Here is a 17,786-nt window from a genome sequence, read left to right as displayed (position 1 = left end):
TTCCCTGTAGGGGAGGAAACAGAGGGTATGAAGAACGATGAGTACCCCACCTTATGGCAGGGTTCCCTGCTCCATGTTTCTTGGAAGATACAAATTGAATGGGCCTCCACGAGGGTATTCCAGTCGGGAAGGTCTAGCTTCCTAGAGATGCCCGCAACGTTCCAGCTGAGAATCCTGAGAAATGGATCCGCCACAGCCGGTTCCGTGCGGGACTCAGGCCCAAGTATGGCCGCCCGCCCCGAAATAGTTGGTGGTAAGCCCTCTCTCATGGGCCTCGCAATGTAGGTAGTAGCAAGACCAGATGACGAGTCTGAAGGCCGACTAAGGCGTGGGGGAATAGAGTCGGAGTGACTGCCTTGAGCAGAATGTGACTGGAGATTGTCAGTAGATGATTCCGGGACATAGAACATACTCAGACAAAAAGGTGTGTCCCGGGAGCAAGTGCCATTTCAGTACCCAAAAGCCCTCGAGTTGTTCGTTGACCAAGGGTGAGGTAGGTAAGGAAGGGAGTAATGGTGCTACTCAGGGGGGTTAGAACCATGCCTCCCACCCCACTCTTGATAACTAACATTTGAAAAGATTGGCGGCCTAGCATAAAAATAGCTCAAATCTACTAAACCAATACCCTCTCCTCCATAGCCTTGCTGCTGGTTGCAGATGAATGGGGCAACCCTAGCATTTTTTAAATTCACCACCACGCAATCCCCCTGGAGATGCTTGTGTCCGTATCCTACCCACCCTATCCTTCTAACATTTCAAATCTGGCCATCCAGCTCGCTAGGCAATGGTCTGTTTGCTCTTAACCAGTGCATGGCTTTATTTATTTTATTTTTTAATTTTTGAAAACCTTTATTGTGCATGAATAAAAGAACAAATACGGGCCTACAACCCTCAGGCCGGCCACGATACTTCGTCAGCACAGGTGCAAACATTACAGTTCCCCAGCAGCAGTAGTTAAAAGTTAGCAATCAATGAGCGTTACACTGGGAAGAATCATGTCGCCGGGGGAGAGGAGAATTGAAGGTTAATTTTTTTAAGTTTTTTTTTTTGCGTTTTCATCATAAAGTAAGTCAGTGAAGAATGAGTACTAAGAAGATTCGAGTCCGTATAATGGCTTCACAACATGGGTAAGCGGCGTTGTGTCTGAAAACAACAGTGGAAGTTAACATCAAGTGTAGTGTGGTGGTGCAAAACAACAGCAAGTCGTCATCCATCATTTATGCACCCCAAGCAGCGCCGCCCCCTCCCTGCCAACCCTAGCCCAGACCCAGAATCGAACCAGATTAAGAAAGCGCAGTGAATAGAAAAAAGAAGGCCCATAGAACTAAGAATATACCAAATTACCCCGCCCATCCTGCAACATTGTGGAGGCTACGGCCTGCCCCCCCCCCACACAGAGTGCCTGTCGCCCTTTAAAGAACCCGAAATATAGACAAGAAAGAAGAAGGAAGAGAATGAAGAAAGAAGAACATTAACACCTGTAATATAGGGAGTGAGAAAGAATAAATCAACCTAAACTCCCAAAAAGAAGGCGGCGGGGAGGAGCCCACTCGATATCAGGTCACCCGGAGATCCCGGCCCTCCACAGATTCCCACATCATAAATATCGTCCATTACTAAAGCGTCGGTACAAAATCAATCAGCTATGCAATGCAGTTGGAGAAAGTCATCGTGCGATGCGTGCCCATGAAACATGTAAATCAGTTCCAACCCCATCCCCGTCAGCCAGCAAAACAGTTAGTGACGAAAAACAGCCTAGCCCTGACCCGATCGTGGATGTAACTTCGAGCATACTTCCCCATGAGAGCCCTCCCCCCGTGCACAATAGGACAATATGACCGCTTGAAAGAAGAAGACAAAGCAGGATCCCAAAATGGCCACCGACCATCGTTAAAAGGTCCTTTTTCCACCATACTTAGGTCCATAGGGGCATCTGGAGAATAGAGATTCCACAGGGGGAAGGGTAAAGTCCACCAGTGAAAAGTCAACAAGCAAGACAAAAGTTGCGCAGCTGGATCCACAGGTAAACTCGATGGTACAGGCAGCAATGAGTCAAGCCCGGGGGGAAGGGGAGACAATGTATCAGTCACGGGACTGGAGGGCTGCCAGCCGTCGGCTCCGGTAGAGGCAGCCGCAAGTACAGAATCATCACAGGCACAGGGAAACATTGTATCTTCATAGATCGGCGGAGGCAGACTCACACTTCGCTGGGGGCAGACGTTGCGTTCGCGAGCCTCGTCAGACATCATTTTATCAAATCGCTCACCCAGTGCTTGGAGGCCATCACACATCTCTGAGCGGAAATCACGCAGGGCGGCCAGGATAGATCCATAAGATAGTGGCGGCTGCAATTCCCTCAAATCAGGTTCCAGAGCCGGTGCTCGCAAGTCGGTGCACCGCGCAGGCAGGGCAAGGCAATCCACGGGCAGGAATGCGTGAGCTCCCCCCAGCCGCGGGTGGTCAAAAGGGGCCATGATTCCGGTAATACGATAGTGGAGCTGGGGAGGGCTTAGCATAGGCAAGTACCTCTTCAAGACTCCGACACCACCAGAGTCGAAAGCAGAACGGGCACACCTCCCATAAACCGTCTCGCACCAGGCTGGGCAGAGGACGAGAAAATCGACAGCCTGCGCTGAGCCGGCCCGCCGGGCACCATACGCCGCTCACCTCCCACTCGGAGCAGAAAATCCGCCACCTCCGGGCTTCCTCACTCAGCCGCCTCGTTCCAGGCGCAGCCTGCGATGGACATCGGTATCAGTGCGGTGGCGATCGCCTCACATGGAGAGGCGCCGCATCTAAGTCCTCGGCGCTACGCAACTGTTCCGGCCATGTCCGAGCCTCCAGGAGCCGATGACGAGCGGCATTGCAGGCGAGGGTCCGGGGCGGAGGACATCACTTCGAGTATCTCCGGCATCCGGGCATGCTGAAACGTCGGGAAAAGACCGAAGTATTCAGCTCATCCTCACGCACGTTCCGCCATCGGGGTTGATCAGGAAGGAGAACAGGATTTCGTTGCGGAGCTCTAGGGCTGGTGGAGCCGGGCGACTACACGTCCGCTCCGGTCGCCATCTTGGCTCCTCCCCCCATGGCTTTATTTTTAAGTGCCTGGTAAGATTCATGCTGGTCATCCTTAAGTGGTGGAACATTAGTAAGGACAGCAACATAGGGCTGACAGTCAGGTGGGAGGTTTACAGGGAGGGATCTAGCAGCCTCAGTGAGGGACTGGGCAGGCTGCTGAGAGTCAGGTGCGGGCTTAAGACTTATTTGTGCTAGGTTGTTCTAGGGGGGCTTTGGGGTCTTTCCTTGAGCGCGGTGCTTTCGCTCTCGTTGTAGTGGGTCCTTCCGGATTTGTGACTGAGAGATCAGAGCCGACAAAATGTTGACCCTGATCCGTCGAGGCACTAGTATCGGAAGGGAATATGATAGGTGGAGTAGAAACTGGTACAGCCTGTACAGCACCCTGGTGCGCAGACCCCTGAGGACAGGCCGTTTTTTGGGTGGGATGAGGCAATGCGACCTCGGGAGTTAAAACGTCTCCATGAGATCTAACCTGCTCGCTCTCACTCAGGTTGTTTTTGGCCTGCAATTTTATCAAGGATTTGAGAGAGAAAAAATTATCTAGAGATGACTGCTCAAATCTGTCTAAACGGACTGCGATATCCTTAACCCTTCGTAGTACGGGGAGAATCAAGGACCTTACTAGCTTCTCGATCTGCTCTATAGGGGAAGAGGGCAGGGGCAGATCGGATGTAGGAGAGCTCTCTGCTAAACTCTCCGGATGAGGGGCTAGATTGGGCTGCACAGGGGTCATGCTAACTACTACAGATGGAAACAAAGGATATACCCTCCCCGGCGTCGCAAATTCCTCACCACCACTGGTATGTTTGGCTTTAAACTTTTTGGAGAGTTTAGACAGCCCACCCCTTGGATTGGTGGCAAATCTTTTCCTCTTGAGGGCACGAAATCTACGGCCCCCTCCACCCACTGATTTCACTTTTCGGAGAGGGGTGCAAGCAACACTAGACACAGGGGGATTCATTTTGTTGGCCATGGGGACTAAAGGCGGAGCCAATAGCAGAGTAGACTCTGGGGGCTCAGAGGAAGCAGGAGACTCTAGCCTTGAAACAACTACCCCATTCAGCCTGTCCAGGCTAGCCCTGATAGCTCCTATACTATCGCGTTCAGGGGCCTGCTCCGTTTCAACATCACGTATGTTATTATTAGCAGGAGATGTTATTTGTGCTATGGCCCCTAGAGAGGAGCGCTTATGAGAGAAAGGTTCAAGAGACAATTTACGTTCAGTGGCTGCAATTTCCTTTTCTAGCACTGAGAAAGCACGAGTTATAAAGTTGTCCAAAGTCCCATTTATGCTCCCACCCCCACCCGCCTTTCTACCCTTACCCGATCTAGTAGTCATGGGCAATGAATCACCTGAGTTGAATAAACGTCCCCCCCACAGTAGCAGGAAGCTAGGTGAATGGGGTTTTTACTTCCCTGTGCTCAAGGAGAAAGCAGACCTGTCTGGAAATATGTGTGTCATTTTTAATGTGTTTTAGTAGACAGGACAACTGTACTTTCCTTATAACTTGCATTGGTGTAAAATGCATTTGGGAAAAAACAAAACTATTAATGAGTCTAATAAAATTAATGGGACATTTCCCGCTTACTTTGGGATTGTTTGAACGTGGGTATCCAGAGAAATATGGATGTCATTTCCCCTGACATTCCATCAATTAAGCACTACGTTTCACGCTTTAGGCATGTCCCAAATAATCGACATCATGCATTTTAAGTCTAATCAGTTTAACTGAAGCCAACCACCCCTTCAATATTAAATCCATTAAAGTGCTTGGTGCGCGGCTAGGTTTGGCGGCTCTCCAGGGAGCCACAGCGCACAGTTTGGGAACCACTGCAGTAGTTAGTTAAAATTAAAATATTAAGAAAACATCAAAACCTGCTTGAACCTTATGGGTCAAAATGACATCTTTGGTGCTAGAAAAAAGATTTCTCTTAATACTAGTTAAGGTAGCCAGTATTATCACATGGCACTTGGCTTGGGTTAACTCTAGATAGTGTAGAAGTGTTTGCGTCTCTGTTTTTTAGAAGTAGCTAAACTCATGGAAAATGGTTTAAAAAGTGGTCAAGGTTACACCGATGAAGAGACTCTGGAGTTATATTCCATTTTCCAGTATTTATAAAGCTCATGGCTACCCGAATCTGGCTTCCCAGTGCCATTGCCATGAGGATGGAGTGAATTAAAGGAGAATAGGACAGAGTTAAGAGAAAACATGTGTCTTAAGTTTTTTTCTGAACATCGCAAAATTATCCTCCAATATTAGGCTGGTTGGCAGAGAGTTTCAAAGCCTAGGTGCAATCTAGGCAAAAGACCCCCCCCCCCTTCACACACACACACACACTTCTGCCTTTCTTAATTTTGAGGACCAAAAGCAGTCCACAATTGTGTGATCGTAAGTCCCTATTGACATGTAAGTGGATGGGCATTTGCTGCAGAACAGATGGTACTAATTTATGCTTTGCCCAATATAAAATGCATAGTGCCTTAAATAGTACTCTGCAGCTTATGGGCAGCCAGTGAAGTATTTTAAGTGCAGCGCCAGGCGATTGTGTTTTCTGAATACCCAGCAGTATCCGGGAGGCGGCATTTTGAGTGATCTGAAGTTTATCACTGATTTTGGGCTGCCTGAATACAGCGAGTTGCCATAATCAAGGCGGGACAAGATTAACACTTGAAACACAATTCTACGTGATTCTACTGGGAGCCTTTTAAAAACCTTTATTAGGGCTCAACAGGCCAAAACAACTGCCAGCCACCTTCTTTGCTTGGGAGGCCATGGTTAGCTGGTTATCCATAGCCATCCCTAGAATTTTTACTTCTGACTTAGGAGATGATCTGATCCCAAAGCGTTGGGTTATTTCCTAGGACCAGAACCTCTGTTTTACCACCATTCAATTTCAGACATCTAGCTGTCATCAACTCGGATACTTTAGCTAAGAGCTGTTGAGTCTCATGGAAACATATTTGGTGACCGTGTTACAATCAGTTGGGTGTCGTCCGCATAAGATCCCATCTTGAAACCAAAAGAACATATATCTGATCAGGGGCGGACATAAATGTTAAAAAGCGCAGGGCTCAAGGACAAGCCCTGCGGGGCACCAAAGTACAACTGATGGCTGGAAGAGAAAAACAGCACTTGGCTGACCTGGAAACTGCGTTTATCCAGAAATTAGGCCAACTTCAGGCGTTCCCTATAAAACCAGCTTCTTCCAATGGACTGAGAAGCGTGGGTTGGCACTCGGGTCCCGGGAGATCAGTGCTGCCGATCCACCCTGGTCTAGGACCACGTTCAGATCGTCTGTGGCTCTTAGAACAGCGGTCTCTGTACTGCAGCCCGCGCAGAAAACTGTCTGGGTAGGGTGTAGAATGTTGTTTGTTTCCAGATGATTTTTGATGTAGCTCTTGATCAATTTCCCAGGCATTTTGCTAGCAGCAGGCAGAACGGAGATGGATCTATAATTTTCTATTATCTCAGGGTCTAAATCACATTCTTTAATAAAGAACATATATGATGGCATGTTTCCATTGAGATTCAGCCGGAACACTGCAGCTCTTCCGGGAAAGAGTTAACCAATCCTTCAGAGCAATAATCATTGTTGTGACCTCGTTCAGTAGGATGTCCATTGGAGCTGGGTCCAGCGGAGAGACTGAGTCTTGACCAATCCCTGGACATTGGGTACCATTATGTTACAGAGGATTGGAAAGGTTTCATTCCAAAAAATAGGTTGGTGGCTGAATAAAAGATGTCAACCCTTAAAACACACAGTCCAGACAACTAGGACTCTTCCTAACAAGGTTTCTGGTGTTCCTGGTAGTGCTCTCTTGAGGACCTTATATTAAGTCACTTGTGTCTGGTTAGGGACCTAGTTCACACAAGTTCAGTCACTGGTGTCCAATTACTAATTAATGGCCTAACTGACAATTCCAGTATTTGTAATGCTCAGATGGACTGTAGTGCAGGTTCACTTGCTAGGGGGTCTTAGGATGGCATTTCAAGTTTAGGGCCCCATGTTTCTCAAAATGCTGGTTGCAGTCAAGTTTTTCCAGTGTCTGGTGCACTGTTGAGATTTATTAGCACTCCCAAAGCCTTTCAGATTGTGGGCTCCATGGTTAGGATTAGATAACAACAATTGTAGTGATCTCTTCAAAAGGGTTAGAACGTTCATACCATTCCGAATCATTGGAACCGCACCCAGCCAGTAGAATTTAACCCCATAGTGGATGCGCACAGACAGGTTGTTTTTTGGGCCTCCTGATTCTTAAGAATGGTTGAGGGCACAAAGGATATCCTACATGGTGGTGAACACTTGGAGACTGGACAGTGCTACAGCTCTATGACCCAGATCTGGGCAGCTGTAATTGAGGGACCTTGTTGCTTTTGGTTGACGTCACTCTTTTAGGGACTTTTCCTATGAGTTTTCAAGTTAGCTGGGCCTTGTGCAGGGGGTCTTTTGGCTCAGGTTGATTATTCTTTGCATGCACAGCCAGAAGGCAGTATTCTGTATTTCCAGAGGTCACAGAATGTAGGCTTCTTGCAAGCTTGTATGACTTGGGCCCAGTGTAGATTGAGTTACCAATCCAGCAAAGATTATATTTTTGGTCCTGTATTTCTGTCCAGCACCGGTCTGGAGGCCACCTATGTGCCAAGACAACAAATGCAAACCAACTGCAGGATGAGGGGTTCCATATTCCCCTCTGCTGGCCAGGATGTCAGAACTAGCCAGAGGTTTGTGAGTTTCTCCAACTCTGGAGAAACATCCTATCTCTCTGTCTTGGTGGCCATATTCACAAGAGTTTAATCCCCAAATCTACAGTCCTACAATTCTAACTAGTCATGTTGTTTTATATTTAACTTCTACTGCACCAGGAGCTCCTGTTGGAAAAGTCCATAACACTGGGAATGTAAGTTTCACAAAAGCACAGAGAATATACACTTCAAAGGCAAATTGAATTGGCTGGAAACCTCCCCTGGTTCAGCAGGCACAACATTTTTCACAGAGGAACGGCAGGAAGTGTGTGAATGCTGTCAGCGATTAACACTAAATCGACCTTTCCATTCTTAAGTCCACCTGTGTAACACCCACCCTACATTCATGTTTCACACATATTGCCTTTTTGGAGGGTTGTATACATTGTGCTAGTTCATAGGTAGAATCTGTGTTTTGTCTCTTTTGGGAACAAGATATGAATTTCAGTGGATTTCCCCTACATTATCCTCTCTACTGGGTTCTCAATCACAATTTACCAAGATGTCTTGATACCAATTCATTTTCTAATACGTTATTACCAGAAAAGCTGTTGGTTGGCAATCCCTCTTCCCTCCTTGGTTCAGTTCTTGTTGTAAGGGGCGCAGGGCTTCAAACAGAGGAAGATCGGGAAGCTTTGGTCTTGGTGCCTACTTTTTCTGAGACTCCTAGAAGCACCAGTACCTTGAGAAAGGAGTGGGTATTTTGGACTTTGTTGCTTTCTGATTTATTCCTTTCGCAGACCATTGCACAGTGACTTACTTACCTTAGTAACTTGCACAGATCTCATGAACCAGTATCCTCATTATGCCTCATTTAGTATTCACCCCTGTGTGCACTTTTAATGCTGTTTATGATGTACAGGCCTCTGTCTCGTTTTGTGGCAAAGGAAGGATGTAGGGCTCTTTAAAATCTGTTGGTGAACTCAATAACCAAGCCTTACTCGGAACTGCATGTTGGTTGTGGTTTATTTTATGGACGTATTTGCCTCTGTGCTTGTATTATATGCAAGGCTTTCCGATTAGCAAGATCAACACGAGATGACCTGTAGAACTGTAACGAAACTTAGATCCTTGATCTCCCTGCCATCACCAGCCTCTCTTTCTGGTTCTCTGACTGTTTTTATCCTCTGTTCCCTGGGGAAATGTTCCTTGGCTGCTGTTGCTGTTTTTATCTCCTATCCCTGTAGACACTGTAATTTGGGACCCATGGGGGTTGGCTCTTGTGTTGCTAGTGCAGATTTTGCGCCTTCTCTCCTAATAGGCTCTTTTTCTCCTCACAGGCGACAGCGTGGGCTGAAGCATGGCAGCTCTGTATACAGGGCATTGCTGGATTCTCTGGATGTGACAGAGAGCCGTGCTAGCCTCCAGTTGATGAATGAGGCCAACAAGGTGAGAGGCTAACACGCTAAATTGGGAGATAAAGTGGTTGCTCACTGTGTCTATGGTACAGAGGATGCTTTGAGCTCCTACATTGTAAAGGAGGCAAGGAATCCATATTCATGAATGAGCATCAAGTAGTCAATAGGTGAATGGATTGAACAGTCTAAATGTGACAGGCTACAGTGAAGCCAAAAAAGACATTGAACTCCCTACAATGTCAGGCTACTGAGAAGCCAAAAAAGGCAACAGACCACAATGTGGGGGTCTGTGGGCAAGGATGGTATCTGATCAAAGGGCAAGGAAAATCTGCCTGCCTTAGAAGTGCAGGAAAAATGGTGAGTCAAACAAAGAAGAGCACTACTTGGGAAGCAAAGACTGTAAAGCACATAGGAGGATCTCTCTAGGCAGGGAGGCTATGGAGGGCCTCTAACCCGTTATTTCTCCCTCTATTCTTTCAATTACTACTTTTGCCGTTGCCTGACCCTAGTGTCTTTCCTGTACCTGGTTACAGATCCCATTGCTGCTGGAAGTTTACAGTTTGAAAGGGAACATGACACGCTTCCGAATTAATGAGTTGAATCCTCTGAGTCCGCGATACGAAGTTCCTGATGTCCTCATTGATGACCCTCAAAAATTGCAGTAAGTGACCTGCTATATGCCTTGCTTGTATTTAGTCTGTGCCCTGTAGCTGAATCACAATGTAAGCATATAGACTGCTGTAAGTTGGACTATTTTAATAATCTAGCAGTTCAACCCTGAGCTTCCCTTGTCACTTCAGTAGGCATCTAAACGGATTATAATGGCAAAATAAGCCATGCTTACTTTGATAGGTTAGTTTTCCAGTCAGACAGAATTGCAAACACCACAGTTGACAAGGCTTTGAGCTCTGGATATGCCTGCACAGATATTTCTCCTCAACATAGCCTGTGTAAATGCACAGCATCGAGAAAGTGCAACATCATATTGATGGGAACCCTATTTTACCTATACGACCAGGATATATGAAGTACTCCTGTACAATTTGTGAATTATGTATATCTTTTGTTTTATGACTTTCAATTGATAGCCCCAGTTAAAAAAGGACCACCTGAACAAGCCCTTTATTGTTAAGCGAAGAAGTATGCTACAGGGATATCGTCTGGTCATTCTTATGCTCTGCTGTTGAAGGCCTGTAGTGGCCAGGGTTGAGTGAAGGACTGCAAGGTTTCTGATCTGTTTGTCTCTCTTCACCCTTGTCCCCTCAGGCTGACCGTCACTGGCAAAGACGAGGAGAGTGTAGAGCTTTCCTTGGGTGGAAACTACCACAAGCTTATCATCACTGCCAAGCCTTTCCGCATGGACCTGCTGGCTGGCAGAGACCTAGTGCTCAGTGTTAATTCCCGTGGTCTGCTGATGTTTGAGCATCTACGCAAGAGGAAGGATTCGTGAGTAGCAGGACCGCGCAACTTGAACAGGGGGTGGAGGTTATACGGTGTGAAGCAATAGTGTGAAAGCTTGAAAGCTTGATTGTGTGTGGTATATAAGAAAATGGAGTCCCATCCATTTCCTGCTGGTGACACCATATGAAGTTGTGAAAGAATGTTTGCTGGAGGATCTCTGAACTCCTGCAATTGCTGCTTCTCGATGCAGGAGGCACTGTAGAGAGGAATAAAATACAGTTTGAGGCCTGCCTTGTATTACATTATGTACCCCTGCTTCCCACAAAACGTCTCTGTGCTAAATTGAATTTGATAGGGATTCTGGGTATACACTTGGATGATGGGTTTTCAAAGGCTCTGATTTACAGTATTCAAAATGGTGCAGCTGGGTAATGTTCTTCTAAGGCACAACATGTTTGAACTTCTATAGTGTCCCTTGCTCCTTGTTATATTTCTCCATCATCAGTCAATTTGAAGGTGTTCACTTGGTCAGTAGTGACATTGTAAGACCCATAGTTTTTTTTGTACACCGATAATGGTGACTCTCTAACGACCTGCTCCTGAAAACCTTATCCTCAGTTTCTTTTTTTTAATACGTACTCCGAAGAACTTGGTGAGGCTATTGATGACTGGCTGATCATTTGTGACCACAGAAGATGCCCTTCCCGGGGAACCATTATTAAAGTGAAAACACCACCTCCAGCCTCCTTAGTGGAGTCCTTAGTGGGATTGCAAGCTGGTTAGAAGTTAAACATTAGTCCAGAGAGAGGAAGTCACAGAGTAAAGATGAGGCATGGGAGGGAGGTTCTGAGAATAGAGTACATTGCTTTAAGCATCTATCTGGAATAGAGCAATCTAGGCCTTTCAAAATGTATTGGACATGAACTCTTGGTGAATCGAGGCATGTAAACAGTCAAGCAATACCAGAGGACCATTGCATAAAAACAAAAAAACAATATATATCCTTTTCTGCATGGTCCCCTTTTTTTGATTAAGTGGGAGCTTCTCCAGTGGTGCGTGACAAGTACGGCAGGACCAAGCCGTTTCAAATTCCACAACACTTTCCCCAAAGGAAACTTCTCACCACACTCACAGCTCCGTGCTTCTTTGCAAAAAATTATTCAACTCATTCAATTTGTGTAGTTCAAGGGTGTTTATTCAAAGCATGCCATCACACCCCTACGCCTTTCAGTCTCAGCCGAGACCTTGTTCACAGGGATAACGAAAACATCCCGTTATCCCCGTGAACAAGGTCTCGGCTGAGACTGAAACGCGTAGAGGTGTGCTGGCATACTTTGAATAAACACCCTTGAACTACACAAATTGGATGAGTTGAATATGTTTTTTGCAAAGAAGCATGGAGCTGCGAGTGCAGTGAGAAGTTTCCTTTGGGAAAAGTGTTGTGGAATATATTTATAAAACGCAAATATTCATTTAGTATGAATGTTGTTGCTGCATGTGCCTCCTGTAGTTGAGCTGCACTCAATCAGCAAGTTCTGTGCCTTACTCACTGGCATTGAGATTCTTTGTATATGCGGGTCACTGCTGTATCGGTGCCCTGCTCCAGATTTTAAACAATACTCTAGCAGTATCTAAAAATAGACAATTGTGGTTATAAAATCCAAATAGCCACAATCCTGCAATCTGTCAAATATTGAATCTTATGCAGAAAGCTTGCGATTTGCAGTAATCAACATAAACATCTAAATTTATTAGGGCAGATCATTGTCAGAATTCCTAATGTTGATAAATGCAAGACTGCTGGACACTTGCGCCACAGAAGACAAGGCTGTTAGACCTTCTCCAACACTTCAGCATCCCCCGCTTCTCCAATTCCACACCTTTTTTCTCCCATTACACAGGCTTCGACTAGAACGTACCTGGATTCATCCTTTCTATTTCGTGCTCTGGACTGTTCGATCCCTGAGCCAAATCGTTCTTTAAGAAGTGCACCCCTCAAAGCTAAGGCATTCTCATGGGCAAGGGCTCTGAGAAGAGGCAGTATCTCCTTGTGATATTTTACCTTCTCTTTGTTCAATCAGCACATTTAAATGTTTCTTTTAATGTCTGGAAAGAAGGCGCTTTAGTTACAAAGCAGTGGAACATTAATTAACGGCGACTGAACAGGCTCATAGATCAGTGGTTAACGGGTGGTTCAACGACAAGACCATTTACATTACACAAATTCACCCTTTTTTTCTTCTTTATATTACACAGATTTACAATTTCATCATAGCAGGAGTGTGGTGGTTTTCTTGATCACATACTTTTGGTGAAGTGCTAAAGCCAGTTCAGAAATGTAGGAAGGTGGCTCTGTATATACTATATCAAAGGAAGGTTTAGTGTGCAGTGGATCCTCCGAGGTATAGCAGAGGCTAAAGTAGATAATCCATTACTCTTTTGTGGCAGAGAGGTTAATCAGCCGGGCTTATCAGAGGGTAGTGGTAAGCATTCGTTGTATGCACACAGGAAATTTTGTCACACTCAAAGACTGAATCCAGACCAATTGTATAAAAAAGTTGTTACTTTGTTGTTTTTAATACTAGAACCAAGATTTACTCAGTAGCAGGTAAGTGATACTTTAAATACAATTATACTTTTCAAGATACCTTGTGTACTGGTTTTTGTAGGAGCATACAAATTACTTTGCAATCAAGATAATGGGTCGTAAGCTCTTCAGAATACTGATAATTACTCAATATTACTTTTTAGTTACTTTTATACTTTTGCACTAATAAACTAATTACACATTTTGGACATTGTAGTACATTAGCAAGCAGACTACCTCATTTGAAGACTTTAAGTTACTTTTGTTGCATTACATAACTGGATCAACAGAACCATTTTCATAGAAAAACCCACCATGCAATCCTATGGAGGGAAAAGCAGTGTTAAGTTTACAGGTAAGTAAACCGTTTTGGTAATTAAGTTTTAGGATGTAGAGCCAAGGTTCATTTCAGCACTGAAAGTGCACCACCAGCGGCACGATGGCAGCTGGGTGCAAAGTGCAGGGTGCCAATGGGGCTATTGGGCACCCCAGTTGGTTGCTGCTCACGGGCGGGCCACCCCGTTGTGGGAGACAAGCTTCTAGCGTTAAGTTGAGGGCAAAGGGGGTCCCAAGTTAGCTCCAAGACTACACCACTAGCGGCACTGGAATGATTGGGTGCAGGGTGCTTGGACTGTGTCAGGAGCACAATGCAGTCTTATGGGGGTTGTTGCCTTTGGGTTTCAGCTGTAGGCTCGGTCCTGGAAGTTTTCCAGGAGGGATCAACAGCTGGGCAGGTCAGTAGAGATGTCCCTAGACATTGGGACACTTGGGGTTTGGGCCACCAGGACGCAGGGTAAGAGTTTGCATGGGTGCCTTTTGACGTCTGGAATCTGTTTACCCCTCCGGTTAGAGTGGAAGGGGGATCGTCACGAAGAGGCTGCAGGCACGGAACCTTGAAGGTGACACTCTTCAATGGTTTGGACACAGGTCATGGATGACTGATGCAAAGGTAAAGTCCTTGAGCAGGGTTTCTTGGTCCCACAGGGGCTGGATCTTCTTCTATGGACAGGGCCGCTCTCCTTGGGAGTCAGTTTTTGTGGAAGTGGGCATCGATCCTCACCAAATCTGGAGGTGGTTGATCCTTTTTGCAGCTGTTGTTTTCTTATGAGCTGTAGGCAGGCCAGTAGGGCTGGACCCAAATTAGTTGGCCCTGAAGTCTTTACTGCTGCAACGTCTTCGGGATTCCAAACTTATTAGGTTGTCTAATGGCTGGGTTCAGGGCTGTCATTTAAATACCATATTTAGGGGGCGTTTTTAGGGGTCTTGTGGTTGTAGCCAATGGGCTACTGACCTTAGGGTGACTACATCCTTAATGTTCTCATCCCATGTGGGTAGAGTGGGCACAATGCCTAACCCTGATTTGAGGGTGCCTGCCCTCTGCAAGATGGAGGACACTGAAGTGGGCTTCATCTTTCCTCCCCCACCCAAGGGTTGGGGTTGGCAGCGGTGGGCACACCTTCTGGGCTGTTCAAAATATTCCCGCCTGTCCTCCTGCCGAAAAGGTGGTGAGACAGGAACGGGGCCTGCTTCTGATAGCAGAAGATGCTGGGGGTTGCTTTGCAAAGACGGCAAGGTCTTTTAAGCTCCCTTGCCCCAGATGGCTGTTCCTAAAATGGGAAGGTGTGAAAACTTCCCCCCAGGAGTGGCTGTGTTTCTGGACCCAGGGAACGCAGGCTCCCACCCCAGGGTTCCAGAAACTTGTCTCATGGTGGCAGGCTGGTGTTCACCAGTCTGGAACCTACCAGTGGTTGGTTTGGTTCAGTGGTCCCCTCTAGGAGGGAACCCTGAGTGCAGGGAATAATACATCCGTCACTGAAATCAGTGCAGATTTATAATTCTAAGATGTTTGATACCAAGCATCCCAGGATTCACTAAAGGCATTAGGGTGCTAGGAAACTTGTAATGACCAGCTTCCAGACCATATACTCAGGATTGCTTCACTGAGCACTTATAATATCTAAGAATGGCCTTAGATATTATAGGGACCTGTCTGCTAATGCAGATAGGTCTTCACATGAGGTATAGGGCACCCTGCCTTAAGGGTGACTTACCTATGCCTCTTGCTGGCAAGGCACACTAGGATGTTTGCGATGTTGACTCTTCACTTTTTAGCTGCACCAAAACACGCAGACTGCAATGGCAGTGATGCTTGTTGGTGGTGAGAGGTCTCTGAGGGTGGCATAATACATGCTACAGCCCTCAGACGCCTTTCTCTGGCTACCATGGGTACCCCTTCCAAGGGACTTACAGGTAGGCCAGAGTTGTGCCAAGTGTGGAAACAATGGTACAGGTTTTAGGGAAAGAACACACACCCTGGGTACCGGATTGGCAGGACCCAGGGCACACTCAGTTAAAGTGCATCAGAAATCTGACAAAAAGTGGGTGGGTTACTGCAACAGAACCCCACTTTCCTACTAGAACAAATTTCATTGGCTTCAGGGACACAACTTTACTACCCTCTTCCCTTTATCAGGAGTTTGGTGCCTGAAGAGTGGTGAGAGATGGCAGGTGCACTGCAACAGTGTATTGTCCCACTAGTGTACAAGCACATAATGTTCTCCTCTGTATTGTTTTTTGAGCTTTGGTCATTTGCCTCCTTCCTCTTAAACTTTCAGCATCTGAAATGGATTAAAAGCCTTACTGGCTTATGGGACAGCTTTAAATCTAAAGACTTGTATCCTCATGTTAAGGAAGAGTTGTCATGAAATATCGTTTCATGTTTACAACTCATTGCAGTTACATGACAGCTTCTGTGTGTGAAATGCACAATGTATTTGTTATACCTCTTGTAAGGATTTGGGTGTATTAGAAGGTATGGATATGCAGACTTACCATGGAATACACTCGCAAAAACTATCTTGGGTCCAGTCAGGCTCATTTGTAAAACCTTAAGCTCAACCCTGGGTAGCAATGACTTTGAACAGCAAGACTTGCACAAAGGAACTTAGTGTAAAGCATTTAACCGCACCAAACAAAGAAACAGGAAAGCGGCACAACACAAAAGAAACACCACACCAATTTAAAAAATAGTTTATTTTTTTTAATGGTTAGTCCTTGATGAGCAAATTCCATCCAAGGGTTCCGTAGAAACAGAGTTTTATAGGTTTCATCAGTTTGCAAACAGTTAAAAACATTTGGAAAAGTTATCTTGGCTACTCCGGGTTGGGCAATCAAATCTGACCGGAAGAAGGGCTGGGGGAGGGGCAATAGGGTAGATTTGGACAGTTACCTGGCCACCAGAGCGTTTTCCAGTCCAGTTCCAAACTTCGCAGCACTACCGGCATAGACTTTGATGGAGTGGTCCTGATGCTGAGGATACAGGATAAAAAAAAAAAAAGCTCAGGTTGCTGTGCGGTCGACGGGGATCCTCTGTCCACGGTTCGTGTGGGCCACTGCTACATATCATCTGTATTTGTAAAGTGCACGTTCACCATGAAGAGTATCTTGGCTCTGAATAACAAATGTTTGTTACCTAACTCAGTGGTACTCTTTTATTGACCACAGAAGGCTGAGTGAACCCGCCGGGATCTGAACCTGTGACCATGAGGTTGTACACAGGCACCTACAGTGGACGCATTAGTCCAATAAGACAGCAGACCTGACGTAGATCGGGATCCCACAAAGTCCCCTTTGCGACAGTAGAAGGCCAGCTGTGGTTGTACTAACAGTCTCTGAGCACAGTAAAATCCTTTGGTGCGGGCTAGTGTCCCTCTTGGGCAAGCAGTTTGGACTCTGATGACACTCCAGGGTCCGGCTGACTCTGGTGCAACTTTTGGCCGTCTGGGATCTGCCTCTTGGGGCGGCCAGAGGTCGTCAGCGGCAATTCTCTGAAGTGGCTACCAACTTGCCGGTTTGCGTTTCTTCAGCTCTAATGTCCTTGGTGCTGTGCCCCTTGGGTCAGCCAACTGGCCCTTGGAGTCCCTGCTTCTGTCTGTGGATGACTTCTCCCTGAGTCTAGAGTGACAGGAACAGTCCTAACTTTGCTAGCTGACAGTGCAAAAGGCTGTCCAGCCTAAGGTGCACCCTATTTTGTGAGGCCCAGGGGTCAGCAGGGTAGTCCTCCTTTGGTCTTTGTTCCAGTTCCTATGTGATCTGAGTTTCAGGGTGTCAGGGGTGCCATATTTATCCTGGGAAAGTGCCCTTGAGGGGACAGTGCAGTCACTAGCCAATGGGCTACCAGGTCCCCTCCCTCTTGGTGACGATGACCCAGCAATGTGTGGCACTGAACAATCCCAGAGTGCACTATTCTGCTCACTACCAAAATGTCTGCACCCTTCCCTGGCTAGTAGGAGCGTGGTAGCCCACCATTGAAGTGTGGCTACGTGGGGGCTACCCTAGAGGTGTGGCTACCATGGGAAACCGGTTTGGGCACTGATCTTCCCTCTCTGTTCCTGTCTCCAGCCTGTCTACCTGAACAAAGAGCAGCCCCTCAGGAGTGTTATTGCCATTTGCCCATCAAAGGCAGCTTCGGCTTAATACTCACCTTTTGGACAAACACCCTGCGTGGTTTCCTGCAAGTGGAAGGCGGCACCTCTCCCTGCAGCGGGCTTCTATTGTTCCTAAGCCTTGGAGTCATTCACACTACTCCCTGGCTGGCAAAAAGATATCTGTTAGACA

General features: G+C 46.5%; 1 protein-coding gene across 2 annotated transcripts in view; it reads left to right on the top strand.

The window, feature by feature from the left end:
- Positions 1-17,786, top strand: part of GANAB (glucosidase II alpha subunit) — a 300,835-nt gene that overhangs the window by 55,429 nt on the left and 227,620 nt on the right. For both annotated transcript variants that reach the window (XM_086938196.1, XM_086938195.1), the window contains exons 3-5: positions 9,104-9,212; positions 9,715-9,842; positions 10,448-10,627. In XM_086938196.1, the coding sequence (XP_086794322.1) occupies positions 9,104-9,212; positions 9,715-9,842; positions 10,448-10,627 (417 nt within the window). The remainder of the gene's footprint in view (positions 1-9,103; positions 9,213-9,714; positions 9,843-10,447; positions 10,628-17,786) is intronic.

Source organism: Lissotriton vulgaris, chromosome 9, assembly GCF_964263255.1.
Source record: "Lissotriton vulgaris chromosome 9, aLisVul1.2, whole genome shotgun sequence".
NCBI lineage: Eukaryota > Metazoa > Chordata > Amphibia > Caudata > Salamandridae > Lissotriton > Lissotriton vulgaris.
This window is presented reverse-complemented; position numbering and strand designations above follow the sequence as displayed.